The 22,897-nt window shown below is 33.1% G+C and overlaps 2 protein-coding genes across 2 annotated transcripts; one reads left to right on the top strand and one right to left on the bottom strand.

Annotated features, from left to right (window-relative positions):
• Positions 1-16,133: 16,133 nt before the first annotated feature.
• LOC145636403 (uncharacterized protein PHLOEM PROTEIN 2-LIKE A4-like) lies at positions 16,134-17,732 on the bottom strand. The gene is made up of 3 exons (XM_081687960.1): positions 17,360-17,732; positions 16,899-17,005; positions 16,134-16,723 (listed from the first exon to the last, which is right to left on the bottom strand). Exons 1-3 carry the CDS (start codon positions 17,591-17,593, stop codon positions 16,315-16,317), a joined length of 750 nt encoding a protein of 249 aa, XP_081544086.1. The 5' UTR covers positions 17,594-17,732; the 3' UTR covers positions 16,134-16,314.
• A 1,576-nt stretch (positions 17,733-19,308) lies between these two features.
• On the top strand, positions 19,309-20,193 carry LOC145637327 (uncharacterized). Its single transcript, XM_081688787.1, has one exon. It carries the CDS (start codon positions 19,309-19,311, stop codon positions 20,191-20,193), a length of 885 nt encoding a protein of 294 aa, XP_081544913.1.
• Positions 20,194-22,897: the final 2,704 nt, after the last annotated feature.

The following is a 22,897-nucleotide window of genomic DNA, read 5'->3' as shown; positions in this document are numbered from 1 at the left end:
ACGAATTTTGACCGAGCTTGTTCGCGAAATCTCGAGTAGTTCACGGACGTATCAGCTCATTTACACCCCTGCACATGTCTTTATTGATTTGTGTTTTTTAAAATTAAGTATAAATATTTGGGTTTTTTTCATGGAATTTAATGAAGTTGCATATTCCTTCAAACTGATGATTGGAATTCATAGGTGCATATTGGGTTAGAGAGAGATAGAGAGAAAGAAAAAGCGGTTGAAAATTATTGAAGAGAGGGAGATAGAAAGTATTGAGAATTTTAATATCAAAAGTATCATTAGTAGTAAAAAAAAGGGGGTGACAAATCATCAAAAAAAGGGTAATATTGTCAATAAGTACAACCAAGTGAACCAACCTTTAAATAGAAATAGGCCTTTTTTTTTCCTTTTTTTTACTTTTAATATGGACACCAACAAAAAAAAAAAAAAAAAAAAACACATGCTATTCATAAATAATAGTAATTTTTTGGTGCAGCAGGTCACACCATGCGGCAGGAGTTACCCGAGTTTTTTTTGTTAGGGGTTACCTGAGTTTTTTAGTAAGGGGTTACTTGAGTTTTTCAGTCAGAGGTTACTTGATCAAGAGTTACTTGAGTTAGTTTTTAAGTCAGGGGTTACTTGAGTTACTCGGTCAGGGGTTACTTGAGTTTTTAAGTCAGGGGTTACTTGAGTTACTCGGTCAGGGGTTACTTGAGGGGTTCGGACAGGGGTTACTCAAGGGGTTCACTTGGTTAAGGGTTATTCGGCCAGGGGTTACTCGAGTTTCTCAGTAAGGGGTTACTCGAGTTTCTCAGTAAGGGGTTACTCGAGTAACCCTTGACCAAGAAACTCGAGTAACCCCTGACCGAAAAACTCAAGTAACCCCTAACCGAAAAACTCAAGTAACTCGTGACCGAAAAACTCAAGTAACTCATGACCGAAAAACTTAATTAACCCCAGAAACTCGAGTAACCCCCGACCGAGAAACTCAAGTAACCTCGAAAAACCCAAGTAACCCCTGACTGAGAAACTCAAGTAACCGTGAAAGCTCAAGTAACCCCTTACCGAGAGAGTTAAGTAACCCGGTCTTGCCGCACGATACAACATGCCGCGTATAAAAATTTGTGTTTCATAAAAGGATGGAAGGATGAAGTTTTGGATCGTAAGGGATGGAGGAGAAAGATTTATGTTGATGACTACACGGAATAATCAAATTTGGTTCATGTTAGCCGACCCCACTTTTGGGATTAAGGCTTTGATTGATTGATTGATTGATAAAAGGATGGAAGGAGAGTAAAATTCAGTTCGAACCTATTTAAATTGGTGAAATTAAGCTTCACTCATTAATATTTAATTTTGATTAGTAATAATAATCACAATCATACATTGTTGAAAATAGGCCTAAGTAAGTTACATTATGAGCATTATTTTTTAATTTTTATATTTTTTGTCCATATAAGTACAGTAAGCAAGCAAGATTTCTTTATAAGTGAAAATGGTTTAATTTGCGAGGTAAAATCATTATTAGCATGTGTTAAAAGTTTAATGAAGAAGTCGATGTCCCAAAAAAAGAAAAAAAAAAAGATCAATGAAGTAAAGTTATCATCACCTTAATCCTAAAGTTAAAATTCTATATGTATGAACTTTTGGTAATGATTTAAGTAGAGTATGATCGAGTATAATTTTTCAAATTAATTACTTAATTATCTTTTTTAGTAGTAATTGGACAACTTTAATAAAACCATGTCTTTAACTCTTTATTAAGTCTAAATCTTCAAGTGCAAAACCTATTTAATTAGTTCATGCACCACACCAAATGTTCTCTTTAATTTCTTCTTCAATTATTGCTTTCCTTTCCGCCTCAATACTCCTAAATTACGCATCTACCTCAGAGTGATTAAACAAATATAAGCAATGAGTGCATTAATTTGATTAAAAAATCAACTGGCCGGTTCAACCATACTCAAATTAGCAATCAACTCTTAAGTGAGTTGAAAATATATTCAAAAGGGCTACATATAAAGAGCCAAAAGTAAAATATTAAGATAAGTCAAATTAAACAATAATTACACTGACCCGAGAAGATAGTGAAATTTAAGGATGAAGTCAATAAACATAAATATGTAAATTAAAATAAAAGTCGAAACAAGTAAATTAAACAAAAGTGGTTAGAATGAACCAATTTATTCACAATGATCATATCATCTTGTTTATAGTGATAATTAAGCTCCTTAATTACGTACCTCCGATTTTTATTATTTGCAACTTTTAGGTATTATTTGTGAGATATAAAATATTCCAAAGTTGCAAATAATAAAAATCGGAGGTAGTATATGATACGGAGTACTCTTTACATAGAACTATAGAAGGTGATGCAATTCTATATGACTATATCTATAACATTTGTACAAAGGTATAATAATAAAACGAACTAATAAAAAATTTAGGCTTGTCACTACTCTCTAATACTGTAATACACTAATAGTGTACTACTTATTAGTTATTACGTTATGTCGTTAACTCGTTACACATGAAGTTGATGATTCATGGAAACGAGCGAGTAGCAAAATTGAATTGAAACTACCACAACTTATTTCTTATGAATTGAAATAATTGCATAAACCGTATTAGTACTTATAGTATCGGCTTATTGAATAGCAATCCTCCTCGATCGCAACCAACCTTTGCATAGTCTTCAATTCTTGATTAGTTTGTAGTTAAATGTAAGCCTAGCTAGCATCCATTATTATATATGTAATTAAATGTAAACCTAGCATCCATTATTTTTCATGTTGATTGAGTAAACCCTAAATAAGTAACTCCTATAGATTAGTCACAGGGTGTGGACAGTGACACAGTAAAATGTAATGTTGTAATTAATTAAAACTCACTTTAAAAAAACAAAACGTCGCATTTATTATAAAAACAAGAATCAAACTCAACAATTCGTGCATCTATACTTCTATATTAAAAAAAGAATGAAGGTGATAACATGATTAACGACATCCGGGCTTGTAAAAAAAATAAAGTCAAAACATTTACATGCATGTGTCATGTGTGTAGTATTAATGAAACAAGATAAATTTCCAACAAAGTAAAATGCAGTTGACAAATTGAGCAAGATAAAAATTGACGGTTCAAGGTTGAAGATGCTCATGCATTTAGAATACACAGTTAATTCATATTTCGTACATATGGTTGTTCTCTAATTAATTGAACAGGTTGACTCATATAATTACATTGCATAAATTTCATTGCATTAAAATTTATTTAAAGATTTCTGTAGTGAATTCAATTATATTGAATCAATTGGATGTTCACTTCACCTAAAAATGCCACAAGTCCCACAACACATTATTATTTTCTCTTCCATGAATGTTCCATTAAATAACAATCTGATCCTCACTTTAACTACAAGTTGTGACTGAAAGCATATGTATATATTCTTACATAGAAGAAATTAATCACTACTATATAAGTATATAGTTTATACATAGTACCTGTTTTTGCAATACCAATGGTAATTTTCTTTCCCATCTGTTATAAGAGGATTCGCCTCCTTTCGCGATACAATAATATCACATGACGACAATATTATTTCCTCGAAATAACTTATATTCTGTATTAGTTATATACAATTATATATCGTGTGTAACGTACATTACTGTAAGAAAAAACTTTTAATCTTTTATTCCGTTACGATAACACATAAGAATATAAGATTATACCCTTAAGCCTTTGATGATACCTTAATTTTATTTTGAAGAGAAATCTATATTTTTTTTCACTTGTTGAAATTACAATTCAACAAGAACATATAGTAGGGGTATGTTACTATTAAGAAAATTAAATTTTTGGACCACAATTATTTTCAATATTTAAAAAAGGTGGTTCAATTAATTTGAGTACTCAATTTACGGAAATCTATGGTATTGTTTGCTTCCTCTCCAGGGAACCTCTATCTTTGTATCAAAATTCATAAAGTCAACCTCTACTACTATACACTCCACTATACTGAATACTTAATTAATTAAATTAATACTCCCAAACTCTTAATTTAATTAATTTCTTCTTATGTATAAGCATGTTTTTTAAAGCAACATACGAATTTATTTGTGCTTTTTCATGTAAGTATTTATTATGTAATTAAAATATTATCTATCTTATCTTATAGAATAGTATTTATAATTTAATTAAGACTTGTGTATACGGATCAGTATCTATCTACTTTGACAAGTCGTTGAAAATAAAGTACAAATATACTTATGACAATTTTCAGAAAGTTGCAAACATCCTCCTCAGTTCACCCTGGCCTCCTAATATGGAGGTTTTTAATTTATTAATAATCAACTAATTAATTAATTAACATTAGCATTCATGATGCTACTATAGGAGTAGTTTGTATTTTGCCTTTACTCTTATTTCCTATTTTAAGAGGAAATGTTGGTAGAAGGCAACTCGAGATTACTATTTTTTAAAGTGATGAACAAGTATCCTATGTTTATTTATGTATGTGTGAGTCATAGTAATATTTTATTAGGGCCGAAGTGTATTCCCTTTACCGTATCTGGCTTATCTGAACTGAGCTTATAATTATAATTGTACCTAAGCTAGTTAGTTTTGATTTTACATTCTTTTAGGCTTGATGTGTGATTAATTAGCCCTGGAATTTTTATAATTTTTGGATGGTGAAGAGAATCTACATGAGTACACGACTAAAAGTCTTAGCTGACATGATTAAACATTCATGTAATGGTACTTAAATTTTATTTGAGACTAATTGTTTAGTACTTGACAACCATTTTTATGTTTTAATTTGTAGGAGATATAATGGTTAGATGAAAGATACATTTGCAACTAATGACATGTAAATGTAATGAAAAATAATGAACACATGTATATTAGTGTATGTACAATAATCGAGTTAAGCACAAATTCAGGTACTTAATTCTTCCTTTTTTCACCGTTTAGGTACTTAATTGTTTTTACTTTGCTTTTGGGTACTGAGTTAAGAATTCCGGCCAAAAAAAATAAATCAGCCTAAGAATTTAGTACCTTTGGTTAAAGAATTCAGTACCTTGTTAAGAGAAAGTGGGCCCCACCCGATTAAAAAAATTTGCGGGTCACCCTTAATTTTTTTCCCTCTCTTATTCTTTATTCCCCCTTTTTGCTCCCTTTATTCTTTCCTTTTATGGAAATTCTGCTGCGTCATTGTCGAAGAATACGAGCAAGCTTGGGATCGATTCTGGGGAAAACGACACCAAAAGCCGCCATTTTTTTGAGGTAAGCTCAATTACTCATGGATTATGTTGATATTTTGATATAAATTTTGAATTTTTTGCCCATTTCTTGATGTTATTTGCGACCTAGGGTTTTTGATTTTTTGGAGTTTTTTTTAACAAATTGATGATGTCGATTTCTTGTGTTTTTTGTGTTAAATTTGTTGCTTTGTTGTTGTTTGTTCTTGGATTAAGCTAGTGTTGTGCATGTTGCAAGGGTTTGATTAGTTGATATGTTTTTCGCACTAAAACAGGGGAAATTTTGGTGAAATTGTGTATGTGTATGTGTGATTAGTTGATATGTTTTTCGCACTAAAGCAATCCATGCTTTGAAGCTTACTGTTCTTTTTTTCCAATTTGCAGGAGGCTGATTTTGTGGCTGGTATACTGAAGATGCAGTAGCAGGGGAAGAATTGAAGAAGCAGCAGCTGGGGAAGAACCTAGCAACAACTTCTGTTTCTTTTTCTTTTTTTTTTTTAATTTCTAAAAAATCTGGGAAAACCTTGTTGAAGAATTTGTGCCTAAATAGAATGGTGAATGAACCTGTTTTGATGATATTTGTTGCTGGTGTACTGCTGCAGCTTCTGCGTTGCTGTTTTTGTTTTTTTTTATTGAAATTGAATCACGAAAAATCGTTTTGAATTAATTTTGTTAAGAAAACATGGTGTGCTGCTAGTGTTTTGCAGGTATTTTCATGGCATTTTTTGGCCAAGTTTATGCCCTTTTAAATAGAGTAATAACGGCTAGTTTATGAGTCAAAGTTAAGAATTTTTTTTTAAAAATATTAATTTTTTAATTAGGTATGGTTAGTGATGAGTTAGTGGTGAGTTAGTTCACCTGAAAATCACTTGAGTACCCAAAAGCAAAGCAAAAAAAATTGAATACCTAAAAGGTGAAAAAAGGAAGAATTGAATACCTAATTGTACTCTTAACTCACAATAATCATTGTTTAGAATTTACTAGTACCTTTTCATGTCATAACTTTTAATGCATATGATGTCTTTAGGTTCAATAAGTCTTGTATAAGGGAGACATTCTTTAATTTTATTAATAGGCAGTCAATTTGAGATTAACTTTAATAATTTTAGGGCGACTATAACACATTTAATTAAGGGTAATGATTAAAAATACTATTTTAATGTTTATAGTCTAATGGATACATGTTATAAAAAGCTAATATATATGATTAATTAGTCTAATTCATTATGATTTATTTAAGGATAGAATTTATGTGATATTATATCTAAATATGGTATGTATATATGGACTATATATTGATTTTGAAAAAAATTGGTCGTCTAAAGAACATTGGGTACTCCTTCTGTCCCTATTATTAGTTAGATTGCATATTGCATGCCTCATTTGGGGTATGTTTAATTCACATGTTTTTCATTTATTAGAATTATATCTTATCTTATTTGAACTTATCTAGCTAAACCTAATCTAAAAATTATCTAAACTTTAATCGGCCATTATTAACACTTATTTTAGTTGTAATTTGTAGTTGGGTGACTAGAACTTTTTTTTTTCTTTCTAAAATTAAACTTATAAGAACTTATTAGACTTTAAATAAGTGAAAATAAGGTGAACTAAACTTATAAGAACTTATTAGACTATATATTGTTTTTGCGTTTTATAGTTGTCTAATGATTTTTAAGTATAAAGTAGTAAAAAAAATTTAGGGTTCGTTTGGCATTACTGTGGTTTTCTATTTTTTTTGTTTTTTAAAAGTATATGATATATGCCCCATAATGAATCAAAAATTATTTGAACTTATTAAAATCATGATAATTTTGAAAACTTACAACAGAAAAGTGGAAACACCTTTTTCTTGTTTCCTGTTTTTGGTTTTTGATTTTAAAAAAAATCAGGAAACTGAAAACCAAAATTGATGCCAAATAAGCCCTTAAATGTTCGTTAGAAATTAAACTACAATTATGGCTCACACGATATATGTTCATACATTGCATACTTAAAAAATATATATATGCAAAGCAATTTATAAAAGTAAGTGTATTATAACATTTATAACTAGAGATGGCCATGGGCCGTGCCGACCCGCGAGCGGCACAGACCCAGCATGAGAGTGGCACGACACAACGCGACACGGACCCAACATGAGAGTGGCATGGCACGGCGCGACACAACATGACATGATGACTGAGTTGTGGGCCGTGCCATGAACAAAAGTTTTGAAAATTTGGCACGGATATGGCACGAACTTGCGGGCGACACGGTAATTTGGTCCGCAAGATGGCCCGCTAGGCACGGAACAACCCGTGCAATCCGCTGCTTCTAACATCCATAAATGACTATATTAAGCTATAAAGTTAAGTTATGCATCAATTATTGTACGATTTTTATCATTATCAATTATTGTATTATTGATTTATCGTACTGACGTATAATAAAATAAGTTATTCATCAATTCTTGTGTTATCGCACTAGTCATTTTTTTTATATATGCGTTGTTGTTTTTTACTAAATAATAATAATAAAAAAAATTAATTAAAATATATTAATAATAAAAATAAGATAAGTAATAATAAAGAAGTAAAAGAACTATAATAATAAAAATAAGAATAATATAAAAAATAGTAATATAATTATTAAAAAACATAAAATATTTAAATATATCCATTTAAAAAAGAAAAACAGGGTGGCCCACAGCCTGGTCCGGCCCGACACACCAAGCATGTGGGTTGGGTCGGGCCAGGCCATGGGCAAGGGTGTGTCAAATGGTGGTCTGGCACAGCACGGCCCGCCAAGAAGCAGGCACGGCACGAGTCACCACCAGGCACGGCCGCTGTGGCTCGACACGACATATTGCCCACCTCTAATTGCAACTCATTGTATTAACTTAATAAAAGTTCGGCTAATACTTCTATATAAACTAAACGTTATACTTAACTTTTGTCTAAATTTTGTATATTGTTGCCGGAAATGGCCTGGTTACACATAAAGACTATAATAAAAGGGAAATGAGAATTTAGCTGGAAAAATAAGACTATAAATATTCGATGTAATTTAGGGTGTGATTAAACCACAATAGAGGTTGAAGTTGTGGGATCAAACCCTAATAAAGGCATTTTTAAGTGAAGATATTCTCATATCTTTCTCCCTACTTTTAAAGTATTTAGCCCACTAATCCTAATCAGGAGGACTTGTGAGAGATTGTAGTCCAATAACATCCTTGCCCTTCTAATCTCCTTACCAGCAAAAAAAAATAAAAAAATGAAATAGTAATTAACACAAACAAATCTTTTGAAAGAAGAAGTATGCGTGTTTGAAAGCGGTCCTTTCAATCGAAATTGCGCAAAAGAAGACAACTTTTGCCTTTCATTTCGTTTCATCACCTTTGACTTTTTTTGCTTACAGTGTAGGACCCCATACCCTTGTCAATACTACTCATACTGTTACGGAGTTCAGTCGTAACATATATACTTCATCAATTTTAGAATTATTGACATGTTTTGTTGAACGTGTAGTTAAAGAAAAATTGAGGATAAATATTCTAAAATGAGTTGTTTAATGTGTGTGAAATAAAGTTTAGTTTTTTTTGGGGTGTTTAGAGAGCCATATAGACGGGATGAGAATCTATATAAATCGAGAAGAAAACTCTAAACACCTGAGCTTTTATATAAAAAAAAAGTCGTGGATAAATACTCTAAAATGAGTTGTTTAATGTAAAATAAGTTCAATTCGGTTGTTCCATTTTGATGTTGTCATTTTCCTTTTTTCCATATTATTTCCATATAATTAATACTAGTACTCCGTATATATAACTGTTGATGTAAACACGGAGCATTGCTTACACTCTTTAAAGGTTGTAAATACTCCTAGAGTGAGATTGAGTGTAGTAAGTGCTCCTATTGTGGGTTTCGTTTCAATTTTGTTTTTGTTTTTTTGAGTTTAGTATGGTACAAATTGTTTCATGGGTGAGATTAAATTTATGTGAGATCGAAAAAAAAGGTTTATCATTCGATTACAATCTGATAAATTAGATGAAAATTTTCTTCTTGCCTGCAACATAACAAATTGATAGGCGACTCCATTGTTGAAGAAGGCTGTAAATTACAACGATATGAAATTAAGAGAGTATGGGCATGTTCTCATTGACTGAACTCAACTGAACTGAACTGAACTGAACTGAGCTGAAATGACCTGATCTGAACTGAACTGAACTAAACTAAACTAAGCTGAACTGAACTGAAATGAATATTTTATAAGAGAAGGAAATTAGGAGCTGAACTGAACTGAATTGAACTGAGCTGAACTGAATTGAACTAAACTGAATTTCAACGAAAGAGAACAGACCCTATATGAAGAATGTACAATATGTAACAACGATCATAGATCTGTTGTAAAGATGTTATTATTTGATTCAATTGTCATGTATATTTTAGATTTAAATTTCTTTATAGATACCATGGTATCGGGGCTAACATGACATACATGTCACGAGTTCGAATCTCATCTACCCCTTTTTTAAAGTGAAATTGATCGCGCCGAGTATGAGAGGGCCTATGTTGCATTCACATTTCAAGCTCAAATGATATTTCATGTGAGGGGGAGTGATAAAGTATAAAACATATTGTTTGGCCTCAACCATTAGTTAAGCTGTTGGTTGAGTTGATCTAATAAGATATTTATTTATAAATCAATCTTTATTCAAAAATAAATAAAAAAAAGCACTATTTTAATGTATTATTCCCTTTTTTTTTAAAAAAAAGGAAAAATGGAAAAGAAAAATCCAACCTTTGCAATTTTTCCCCCTAAAAATCTAACCTTCGTTTTATTCCTCAAAAATCCAACCTTTATACCCGCCTTCTCCTATAGATCCATTACCTGTTGATGACCTGTTTTTATAAGTTATATGCCACGTGTCAGTTATTAATAGGTCAAAAAATTTTTTAATTATTAAAAAACAAAAATAATTAAATAAAAAAATTTTAAAATAAAGAAAAAAAAAATTAGAAACCCGCCCACCCTCCTTCCCTGACCACCACATCCCCACCGCCCACCAGCCACCTGCCACCAGAACCCGGCAACAACAATCTCCTCTCCACCGGAAAACCCACTACACTCCTCCCACCGCCAAGCCGCCCCTACCTCCATTTCCAATCTTCGTTTCAGCAGCCCCGCAACAACCGCATCACCCTCCAACTCCAACCACACGACACCACCAACATAACCACACACTTCGATGCCCCGCAATCACAACCGCACCACCCTCCAACTCCAACCACCTTGCTCGCCACTACACGACACCGGCAACATAACCACACACTTCATCCCACCAATTTAGCTTCACCAACAACATCAACTCGCCAACAACAACAACAATTAACTGCTGCCCCAAACTACAACCACCTATCCCCAACCGACCACCAATTCGGATGCCGCCGCATCATTTCTATCACCGCAGTCGAAGCCCACCAAGAGTTGCCACCATTCGAACCTCAACAACCCCAACCTCACGCAACAATTTACCAACCCAAAGGCAACCACCACCGCAGGAGAAGGGTTTCGGTTCTGGGTTTGGGTAGGGTGGGGTAAGTGGTGGTAGAGTTGGTGGTGGCGGTGGAGGTGCGTGGTGGTTCTGTTGTTTCAGTTTTTAGGAGATAGGAGAGAGAAAGAGGAGTGAAAGAATTAAAAAAAAAAAAAAAAAAAACTTTTTAACCAGTTTAACAGGTTAGAGGTCAAATGGATCTGTCATGGAAGGTGGGGTATAAAGGTTGAATTTTTGAGGAATAAAATCAAGGTTGAATTTTTAGGAGGAAAAAGTGAAAAGGTCGGATTTTTTTTTTTTCATTTTTCCTAAAAAAAAAAAGGTATTTAATACTTGTTGCCCAAATGTCGGTCATGGCTAGCTGGCCTATAGTCCATAGTCCATAGATGAAGCTAGAGTTATAAAGTTTAGGGTAAAACTACTGTAAAAGGCTGGCTTAGGGAGAGGTTAGACTTACAGTAATTTCTTGGAAAATGACTGCTCGCAAATAGTCAAAACTCAATTTGTCCCAAGAAAGCTAGGGCTCCCTGTTATTAATAAAATGCTAGGGCACCCAAAAAAAAAAAAAAAAAAAAAGGGCCAAATTTCGTTTTACAAATCAAAAGTAAATTAATTAAAAGATGGTTTGTTAGAGATCACTAAAAAGAGTCCTTCCTGTCAAAAAAAAAAAAAAAAAAAAAAAAAAAAAAAAAGAAGGTTGAAACTTTGTGACTCTTTGTTGTGGACATATGAATAATGAATTAGTCCAACTTGGTGCGTGAAAGATCAAAGGAAAGAAAATGTCTTCTTACAATTAGTTTTTTTTTTTTTTTTTTTTTTTTTTTTTTTTTTTTTTGGCATAGTTCTTACAATTAGTTAGGGGAGTTAGTTTTAATGTCACAAATTTATAATCTATATATATACATATAAAATATTCCAAAACAAGTTCAACACGTGTCACTCTTCCGATCTCGCTCCTTCGTTCATTATCATTTCATATCATCATACATTAAAAATTGAGAAATATGTATGACTTCTATAAGAATAGAACTCTTGACCTCATCAATGATGAACATTATTCAAAGGTTAATCATTAAACTACGTCGTACTGTGTGTCTTTTACAACAAAGAAATAAGTAAATGCACAACACATAATTAATAAATCGATCAATGAAATTAGTAGAATTGAATAATGAATTTATACACAATATTTTTACACATGTAATAATTCAGAGTGTCTTTCCTCAAAAAAAAAAAAAATAATAATTCAAGAGTGTCGTTCGGATCCAACAACTTGAGTATATATGTAGTTATCACTATTCTTGCCGAATAGAGCCATAATTTCTTTTTGTGAGGGAGGCAGAAGTGTAAAAATACTAAAATCTCCTCAATCGATCTTTTACATTTTAACCTCTAATATATTGGAAAATGTTTTTCCATATAAAAATCATGTTTATAGTTATCTTTTATTTTTATGCCTTTAATTTGTACATATAAGCTTGTTCATTAGTTGTGCTTCCCATCCACTAATCCTATCATAAATCTTTGACTTTGTTGCTAGTATGAATGCAAACTAATAGCAAATGGTGCTAATTAATACATGGAAAAGTTATGAAATGGTAACCATTGGCTTTGGCCTAGTGAGGGCCCTTTGAGAATGTAGTTAGTATATGTCTCCTTCTAATTGATAAAGACCTAAAGTCATAACAACTACATTCACAAAACATATAAAACAAATCTTTCAAATTCAATAAATATTGGTCTTCATCCTTTTTTTTTTTTCTCTTATATTATTGACATTTAATTCTCATGATCTTTGAGAGTTGTTTTGTGTGATGTTTTTCAGCTCCTTCAAAACTTTGCGCAATCCATTATTTATGATTCTTGATATGCTGTGCCTATCAAAAAACTACAACTCGTCATTAAAAAAAAAGGACAATAAACAAACAAAGTATAGGTTAGCCTATTAATAGGGAAACACAATTATGAAAATAATGTTACTTATACTATAAATGGCAATGTTGTCATAATTACTTGCATAATTGTCCAGAAAATACTTGCTATAGAAAGTTTTTATTACTATTCATATATATTATACTACGTTGCCATGAAGAATTTATAAAGTGGTAATCTGCAATCTTCATATAAACTACCATTTTAATGATTTTATTTAAGAATTTTTTCTTAAAAATGTGTGTTGTCATTAACAATTGAATGAAAATAGAGAGATCAAAACAATAAAGTCATGTTCAATTTACCTTATTTTTTGTTGAATTGAAATTATTTATATTGAACTAAAATTATTTAATGATTTCTTATTATATTTTTTTTCTTCAAGGTTACTGATTTTTACTGAACTGAACTTATTTTTACTAAAGTGAAATTATATTTACTAAACTAAACTTGTTTTTACTAATCTATAATAAATTTTATCCATTATTATTTTTTTAAGGTGAAGTGAACATGGCCTATTGTAGTATTTGTTATATAGTTTAAATTTGAAATAGAATTGTGAAGTTTATTATCTTGGGACTTTGGATTACTACTTTATATTGACCACCCATCGGGGCATTAGATAAAAGAACTAAAAGTGAAAATGTCAAAGTAAAATCAACATTAATTACATCATACTGAACTATGCATGATTTTGACATACATTCCGAACTTAGTATTGCACTGTTTTAAGTAATTTATACGGAGTATTAATTAGTTATCTAAGGACTTGGGGCAGTCATAAGCAAATATACCTTGTGACTTAAAATTAAAAATTGATACATTAATTATTAGCCTCCATTCACTACATTAACAATTAATTTAATACCGAAATAATATGATAATAATGATTATAATTAAACTTTTAAGGATAAGATATATAGACTTATTGTAGTACGATGATGACTAATTAAGACTAAAAATTACGTTGATTTAGAATTCATAGTTCGTTGTCATTGCTAATAAATTCCAGCTTGGCACTCACTATATTATATGAGTCGTGGTACCACCTTAGCTTAGCTAGTTGAAATACTGCAATTACTTTGTTAGCTTAGGGCACACATCACCCCATTTCCATGCCATTGCTTCACGTGTACACGAGAACCGTGGGATACTTGTCTTGTACCGTGACATTTACATACTATATGGTCTATATCCAATTTATTATTCATGAAAATTTCACTAAGAAGCAAGAGTAAGTTTAAATAGGTCAAAATTATGTATAATATATATATTCATATCCATATACCAAATAAAAAACCAAAGTGTATATGCTTCCTCGATTTTCTATTAATACTCACAATACTCCGCTAAAAATATGTGTTGTAAGTATTAAAAATAGAGGAAATATATATATGAATGATCAAGTCAACCATGCATTGTATTACCAGCATGTATCTATATTCCCACCGTTTTTAAATGCTTGCTTCATTTCTCAATGTGCGGAGTTTTAGGAGAAATTGAAAAAAATACTCATAATAAAATATGGAGATAGTAGGGTAGGTGGAATAATAAAAAAAAATGTAAAAAAACAAAAGTAGTTGAAGAATTGGAGGCGAGAATGAGAATATGAAATTAATAAAATATAATTTATGTTTTGAGAGAAATAAATTAAATATTGTAAAATCTTTCCAAATAAGAAAAAGAGCAACGACCATAAATGAAAAATAGAGCGGGTATTTGAAAACGGAGGGAGTAACTAACATCAGTAACATGTACCAAGTGTACGCATTAAAGAATACGCAACATGCATATACTCTGAGTAAATATATACTCGTATATTGATTTCAAATATGTGCAACAGAAACCACCCAAAATGCAAGTTAATTTGGGCCATGTTTGGTAAATGTCTTTTTGGTTAGCTTTTGGCTTTTTTTATGTGGTCAAACAACCAAAAAATGTGTTTGGTAATTGACTTTTTAGTCAGCGAAAAAGTTGGCTTTTAAGCCAAAATAAAAAAGCTGCTTTGAGTAGCTTTTTTGTTGGTTTTTGGTTTGTTGGCCCACAAATTATCTAATAAACAGTCAACAACCAACAATTAATTTACCAAACACTTTTATAAACATCAAGATTAAACAACCAATTTCAAAAGTCATTATAAATAGCCAAACATTCAAGCTGGTCAAACAAGCCAAGTGAACCAGCCAACAGCCATTTGCCAAACAAGGTCTTGAAAAAAAAAAAATGTACTCCAAACTCCATACATGGTTTGTCATATAATAACTCGAGTTTAGGCATAATAACAAAAGGGTAAAACGTAGGATATTAGCATGATATGGTGGGCTATATCTTTACAGTAACGCTTAACCTAAGCCCGACTCTATTGGGCTCATCTGGGCCACCCTACACAAAGTAATGCTATCTGATTCTAATCATTTAATTTATTTACTCAATAGTCCATTACGAAGCATTTTTTGCAAGAGTTGTTATTAGATTTCAAGTCGAAGAATTATTGATAATGAGGGATAGCAAGTGATCTTGGAATTGATTATCATCGCTTGTCCTTGTGGCTCTCTAACCACTAAAAAAATATTTTGTTAATAACTAGGCTTTTAACGTGTTTGATTTTGGTTAGCCTTTACACTACAACTTACAACGATGTGCCCTCATGCGATGACAACTAAACAACTCCATGGTAAGACAACTAGATTATTGACATTATCACAAATTAAATCTGCTAAACTGAAATTGAAACAATTAATATGGATATTCATCTTGCTTGGAGGGTTGAAGGCTTGAAGCTGTTGGAGTTGGGTGTTAATTGTTCTTCATTATTCTCCCTCGTACCCTAATTAAGAATACAAATAACTTGTGATTTTTTCTCGTTGCCTAAAATAAAGACGATTTTTTTTCCCCTTTTCTAGCTTGAATTTTGGTTGATTACGTATGAAAAAAATCACCCTTAAAAAAATGTATGACAAAATTAGCACTTCAATCAACTATCATAGGTATGATCACATTGTTATACCTATCCTCTTCCTAGTCATTAATTATTCCATATTGGTACTCGTTTATGATTTGTTCTATTCATCTGAAATAAGTACTTAGAAGATTAATATTCAAATCTAAAATATTTAATCATGTCTATTTTGATAACCAAATTGATTTATTCTCACATAGAGGTGATCAAACTGATCATTAATCAAGCCTGGCCTATCACACGGTTTCAGCCCATATTTTCGTCATTATGTTTACATACTAAAATCCGATCAAAATTGGACCAAAACACGTACGGTAGATCAACTAAAATTCAACATTTGATGAGGATCAAACAAGAAAATATTGCAAAATAAATAAACAAGACAATATCAACCCATTAATAAATAGGATCGACTGCATGAACTAAAAAAAAAGGATTATATATTGAGCAATGCAAATAACAATGAAATTAAAAACCATACTTAAATATTGAGAAATTATACAATAACGAACGTAACTCCATCCTGATCTCACAATATAAGATTAGTGAGGTTATACAAATAGATGGGAGCATTGTTTCAAGATCATGCATGCAAATAAACCATTATTATTAAAGATTTAAATCACAACAAATCTATATATACCTTAATTATTGTTGTTATTAGTATTATTAATATCAACCGAAGGCCTAATTACGGCACCTTTAATAATTAGCCCTCTCTTCCAGCTCCCACCATCATACTCAAATAAAGAAAACTGAATTACTCCTTCATTTTCTTTAGATGTCGTAAATTTTCCTGCTCGAATCTCTAACCATTTTTCCTTGTCCATGTCCTTTATATTTAATTTATAACTTTGGGACTTGTCGCCGGGAAGAGTGAGCTTGAAGTTCACAGGGACTTCCCAGCCATAGGAGGTGCGCTCAAGCTTCACTATAAACCAAACTTCGTAACTAACTCCTTCTGTGAGGTCTTCTGTGTTGAATTTTCCATGCACTTCTAGCCAGGCTACATTCCTTAGTTGGGCTATGGTTATGTTTTCGTCGCCGAGTTCACTGCAAAATTAAAAAGGTTGCTAGTCAAGGGTTGCACTGCTGACATGGTGTACGTACATACTAGTCTAATTCAAGGGAATTGTTATACTTTCGTGTTGAATCTTTATGTATAATGATCACGTACTCAAATTTGGGATAATAAAGAAGGTAAAAATTGTACGCGTATTATACTTACCTCTTTCTCTGTAAGTACCAATAATTTGGGTTATCAGACCAAGTAATCTTGAGACCATTGGCAAAAATCATGAAGCAGTTGTTTCCATTGCCGTCCACCCAATATTTCTGAAGATAAATCAACAAAAAATATAAATCACAACAATAACCTCATGACTCATTTTATTATCATTTTTTGTTTACAATTTTTATTTTTTTTAATGTGAAAGTACAAACAAATCCTTATCAATTTGAAGTAAAAAAGAAAACACTTTTTAATGCACTTTTTTAAAAAACCACTTGACGAAATAGTTATGACAACGTACGTACATATAATACATAAATCTACAATTAATTAGTTGAATAAGCTATGCTAGAGCTTTTGAGATGTTGGCATCTAACGTAACCTATCATGTGATTCTCTCTACACAAGAACGAAAAATGAATAATAAAAACAAAGGCGAAGTATAGGTCGTTACTAACCTTTTTTCTGCTATCCCAATACACTCCTTTACTCAATATCTCATTAACTTTTTGCTGCTGAGTTGATTTGATAAAATTGTTATCGTTGATAATGGCAGCCCATGTAGATTCAGGTAGACTCTTCCTAGGAGTAGCAGGCGTATGATCGTGTCGGGTAGGTTCTGCATAACGAAACTTGGGTTGACTTGACTGCTGTTTTGAGTTTCTCTCTAATTCAGTCATAACATTTCCCATTTTTACTACCTTGACTTGAATATGTGTTTTTGAATCAAGTATGATATGTAATTAAATTGGTGTTAACTGTCTAGTTTATATGCGTATTTATATATTGGTGATAAGGTTCTTGTTTGTTTGTTTGTTTTTCGGCCATTTGAATTTATTGTGGTAGAAAAACAATGAGAAAAGAATATTAGATAGCGAAGATGATAAGAAGGTATTGATTCCAAAATTGTACGTTCCGTCTATGAAGATATGGTTGCCATTGAGATGATGAGCATCTTCTATTCTTTACTTTCTTCACTAACTAAAGTTATTCTAGATTTGTGTTATGATGTTGGATACGTGGTTGAACAAGTGCATGGACTAAAAACCAGTATCAATTGAATTTGCGGTCCTAGTAATTTGATGTACAGTTTGATACAATGCTTGCAAAGAGAAAGGAATTCAAACTTGTTTTTTAAGAACAGTATCCAAAAAATGAACCTAATGAAATGACACAATTATACGTTTTTCCTTAGCTTACAAGTTACAAAAGTTTTTAATACAAAGCCCATCTCAAAATAGAGCACACAACAAGATTCCATTCTAAAATCAATTGACATTGGGAGAAGTAGCCCGCTTGGATTATAAACCAAAAGACCTTTGATTTCATTTTAGTGTGGGACAAACTCTACTCACACTTGCACCTAACACCTTCCTAGGGTATGGTCGAGCACAAAAGAACGGTGTCCATTATTTCGATAAAACCAAAATCTAAACCTTTCCAAATTGAATTATCATTTTGATCGGACCGGATCCAAACTTTAAATTGGATCAATTTGAATTTTTTGAAAATTCGCATTTTCGGATTGGATCGGATTGACCTTATTTGGATCCAAAAACCAAAATAACAGAAATATGAAATCGTTATTTTAAAAATAAATGTTGTTAATATTAATCATGTTAAACTACGTTTGATTATATTAATATTAATCATGTAACCTTATGTTTTCATTATTTGTATTAATCGTGTACAATTATACTTTCAAGAATTGAATTTTAATTATTGCATTTTATTTTTATAATTGCATTAGGCCCAAAAAATTAGCAACATATTTTAATTAGGATTTTCGGATTGGATTCAAATAAACAAATTATAATTCGGATTGGACTAGATTTGAAAATTAAAAACCAAAATTTATTTTGGATTGGATTGGATTGGACTAAATCCAAACCGAAAACCGAATGAACACCCCTAAGTTTGCATGCAGGCTATCTAGGCAGCTAAGGGCTGGGATCTTTGGACATGCTACTAGGCAAGTGCATGTTTAGTCTAATGCATGGTCTGCATCAGTAGTAGTCTCTTATGAATGAATAAGAAATCATAAGTTAGCGGCCGTAAGACAACAGCTTCCTTCCAAAACAGCTGGCTTCTCATGATTTTGACCCCAAATCACAACATCCACATCAAAAGATTGTACATTGTGTTAGACAATATTATGTAAATAATATTGGATGTATATTTAGCATAATGTAATTATGTAAACTAGGTTAAGTATGTAACCTATATATATTGTGAATAATAATACTAAGCCTCCTAAGGGGAGAATTCCACAATTCTACATGGTATCACGCCATTACCCTAGCCACCGAATTTCTCTTCGATCCTGATCTCTCTGTTCTTCCGCTGCTCTTCTTCCTTCTTTTCTTCTTCTGTTTTTCCTTTTCTTGTGGTCTGATTGATTGTAGCAATGGGGGACGGTGATGACAATATCAAAACTCCAGATGGTAATGTCAAGACTGCGGTCGTACCTGCTTACCATCCTGCTTTGGCCGTCAACAATATTCGAAGCCTTGTTCCCCTCATTCTAGATGGAGATAAGGTGCAATACTCTCCATGGGCTACACTCTTCCGCAATACTGCCAAAGTCTATGCTGTTCTCGATCATATTGATCCGAAAGTCGAGCGACCATCGGACATTGATGATAGCTTGTGGGACCGACTTGATGCTGTTGTCCTTCAATGGATGTATGGCACAATTTCAACCGATCTTTTGTATCGAATTCTTGATGAAAAGGCTACGGAGAAGGTGGCTTGGAATACAATACGTGACCTTTTTCAAGATAACAAAGGAACTAGGGTTGTGCATCTTGAAAATGAATTTGGTTCAATTGAATTACTTAAATGTGATTCTCTCGCTGATTATTGTCAACGATTGAAGACGGTTTCCGATCAACTTGCTGCGATTGGTCACCCAATTTCTGAGGAGCGCTTGGTTCTTCAATTGGCTGGGAAATTAACATCGGATTACGGTATGGTGGCTACGCTAATTCAGCAAGGCACTCCTTTACCTTCCTTTGCCAAGGCATGCTCGATGTTGGAGCTTGATAGAGTCAGTCGTGAACGGAATAAAAGCTCTGCCTCGCCATCTGCTGTGCTGTTTGCTACGGGAGACACCTCCTCCACGGTTCATCACTCACAATCTGGTGGGTCTGGCGGTGGTGGGCGACCTTCTGGTGGGTCGGGTTCTGGTAAAGCCAAGGGCAAGAAGAACAAGGGCAAAGCTTCTGGTGGTCGTGGGCCGCAACAGCAGCATGTTCCACAAACTGGGTACTACACTTGGCCTACTCCATAGGCTCCTTACTACCCTCCCTGCCCATATCCGTCGATGCCGCCTCAATGGCGTGGTTCTTCCAGCCAACAGCAGCCGCAACCGTCTAATCAACAGGGGTTGTTGGGTCCTGCTCCTAGCAACCCAAACTCGGCTTTTCTTGCGCCTGCTTCTGGTTTTCAACCAACTGATTTACCCGCGTTCTTCAATGCTATGAATCTTCAGCCACCAGACCCGAATTGGTACATGGATACCGGGGCAACCTCACATCTCATGAATGATTCAGGTATCTCCTCATCTAATTTTGATTGGCGCAATTTAAATAAACATATTTTGGTTGGAGATGGCTCGAAAATTCCAGTCACTGGCTCCTGCTCCTCTATTCTTCCAAAGCCTTTCCCTCCCCTTACTCTCAAAAATACTCTTTATGCTCCTAATATTATTAAGAATCTAGTTTCAGTTCGTCAATTCACTACCGACAATTTTGTATCCGTTGGATTTGACCCATATGGTTTTTCTGTGAAGGATCTCCGGACAGGGAAAATTGTGACGAGGTGCAATAGTGTTGGAGCTCTTTATCCTCTTTCTACACCAAATAAATAATCATCATCGTCTCCATCTGTTTTTGCTGCTCTCTCTTCGGACGTGTGGCATAATAGGCTGGGGCATCCTGGCGATCAGATTATTAGTTTTCTTAGGAGTCATAAGCTTATTAATTGTAATAAAGGGGATAGCTTCTCTGTTTGTCATGGTTGTCAATTAGGCAAACATTGCCGGCTACCGTTTTCTATCTCTACTACTAAAACTTTTGCTCCGTTTGATATTATTCACACCGATTTGTTTACATATCCTCTTCATAGTCATACTGGTTTTCGCTATTATTTTCTTTTCCTAGATGATTATTCTCATTTTCTTTGGGTCTTTCCTCTAAAAACAAAATCGGAAGTGTTTAATACTTTTGTGCAATTTCATAATTATGTAAAGACTCAATTTAATAGGAATAGTAAGGCTTTACAATGTGACAATGGTCGTGAGTATGATAATGATAGTTTCACCATTTTTTCCCAAAATAATGGCATGATTTGGAGACACTCATGTCCAAATACCTCTCCTCAAAATGGAAAAGCGGAACGATGATACGTACTATTAATAATATTTGTCGTACCCTTCTTTTTCATGCTTCTCTTCCTCCTTCCTTTTGGGTTGAATCATTACATACGACCGCATATTTGCTTAATATTCGTTCTACTCGTCTTCTCCATAATCTTACTCCTATGCATCTTCTTTATAATAAAGCTCCTTCGTATGATCATACTCGTACTTTTGGGTGTCTTTGTTATCCTAATCTTTCTGCTACTTGGTAAGGGGGATATTCGGTCGTTGGACGATCACCCTCAAGCCAAACACTATTTCTACCTAAACTAACCTAAGACAAGTCTAGGGCAAGTAAAGGATCGTATCCACAGGGAATGGGTATGAGTACACCGAGAATATGAAACGGTTGTAATCTAGTTCGGTCACAAATGGGAGGTTTGATTAAATAACTACTATATGGAGACAAACACTAGGGGGAAATGGGAATCGACACCAACCAAACCAATGAATCAAAACAATAGGCAAGCATGTACACAAATTGGGTGATAGAAAGGGCACTCAACATTGTCTTCTTTCGAAGCCACCACACTAAGCATTCTTAAACCAAACTCAACTAACAAGATAGGCCAACCAAGTCTTAACAATAGGAAGTAGACTACTAACTCGGGTTCGTCTTTCGATCGATTCGAGATAGTACTAAGACACAAATAATTGGGATTTCTCACCTAATTATCGCAACTAAGACTACTACATCATCCAAACAAGGAACCGTAATCAAGATAGAAATTCGGTTTAATCATACAAGAAAAGGTTCACTTCTCTCGAAACTACAACACTAAGCATTCCTAAACTAAACTCGACTAACAAGATAGGCCAACCAAGTTTTAACGATGGGAAGTAGACTACTAACTCGGGTTTGTCTTTCGATCGGTTCGAGATAGCTTAGTACTAAGGCACAAATAATTGGGATTTCTCTCCTAATTACCGCAACTAAGACTACTACATCATCCAAACGAGGTACCGTAATCAAGAAGAATTTAGCATAATCATACAAGAAATGGCTCACAACTAGACCTCATCTTTCAATGCAAGCATAGAAGTGAATACATGAGCAATAAGTGGCCATCCAATTACACATGCAATTAACCAATTCTTTAACAATCAATCATCAACCCAAAATGAACATGCAAACACAAACATCAATTAACCCATGGCTTGGTTGGGTCTTCACCCAACCCCTAGTTAAGAAACTACTCACTAAACATGGTGAAGAACATTCTAACAACAATATCTAAGTTCAAAATTAATCTAACAAATTGAAGAGAGTAGTAAGAACAAAGTAGATTGAACATGCAACAACAATTAACCAAGATTAAGAGAGAAATCTACAATTCAAGGAATTAAAAACAGAAAATAAAGAGTAAGGGATAGAGGAAAGAGATTACTAATGAAGCTTCAAGGTTGAGAAAATGTTGAAAGGAAGAATACAAACTTCAATTAATCTACTTCAATGATAGAGTTTGAGAGAAACTAAGCTAATTAATAAGAGTTTAGAGAGTTAAGGGCCTAAGAAGACTAAAGGGAAGAAGGTGATCTTCTCCAAGGAAGAAGATGCAGAAAACTGAAGCCAAGG

Source organism: Chenopodium album, chromosome 6 (genome assembly GCF_948465745.1).
Source record: "Chenopodium album chromosome 6, dcCheAlbu1.1, whole genome shotgun sequence".
In the NCBI taxonomy this organism is placed as follows: Eukaryota; Viridiplantae; Streptophyta; class Magnoliopsida; order Caryophyllales; family Amaranthaceae; genus Chenopodium; species Chenopodium album.
The sequence above is the reverse complement of the archived record's forward strand: the minus strand, read 5'-3'. Positions and strand labels throughout refer to the sequence as shown.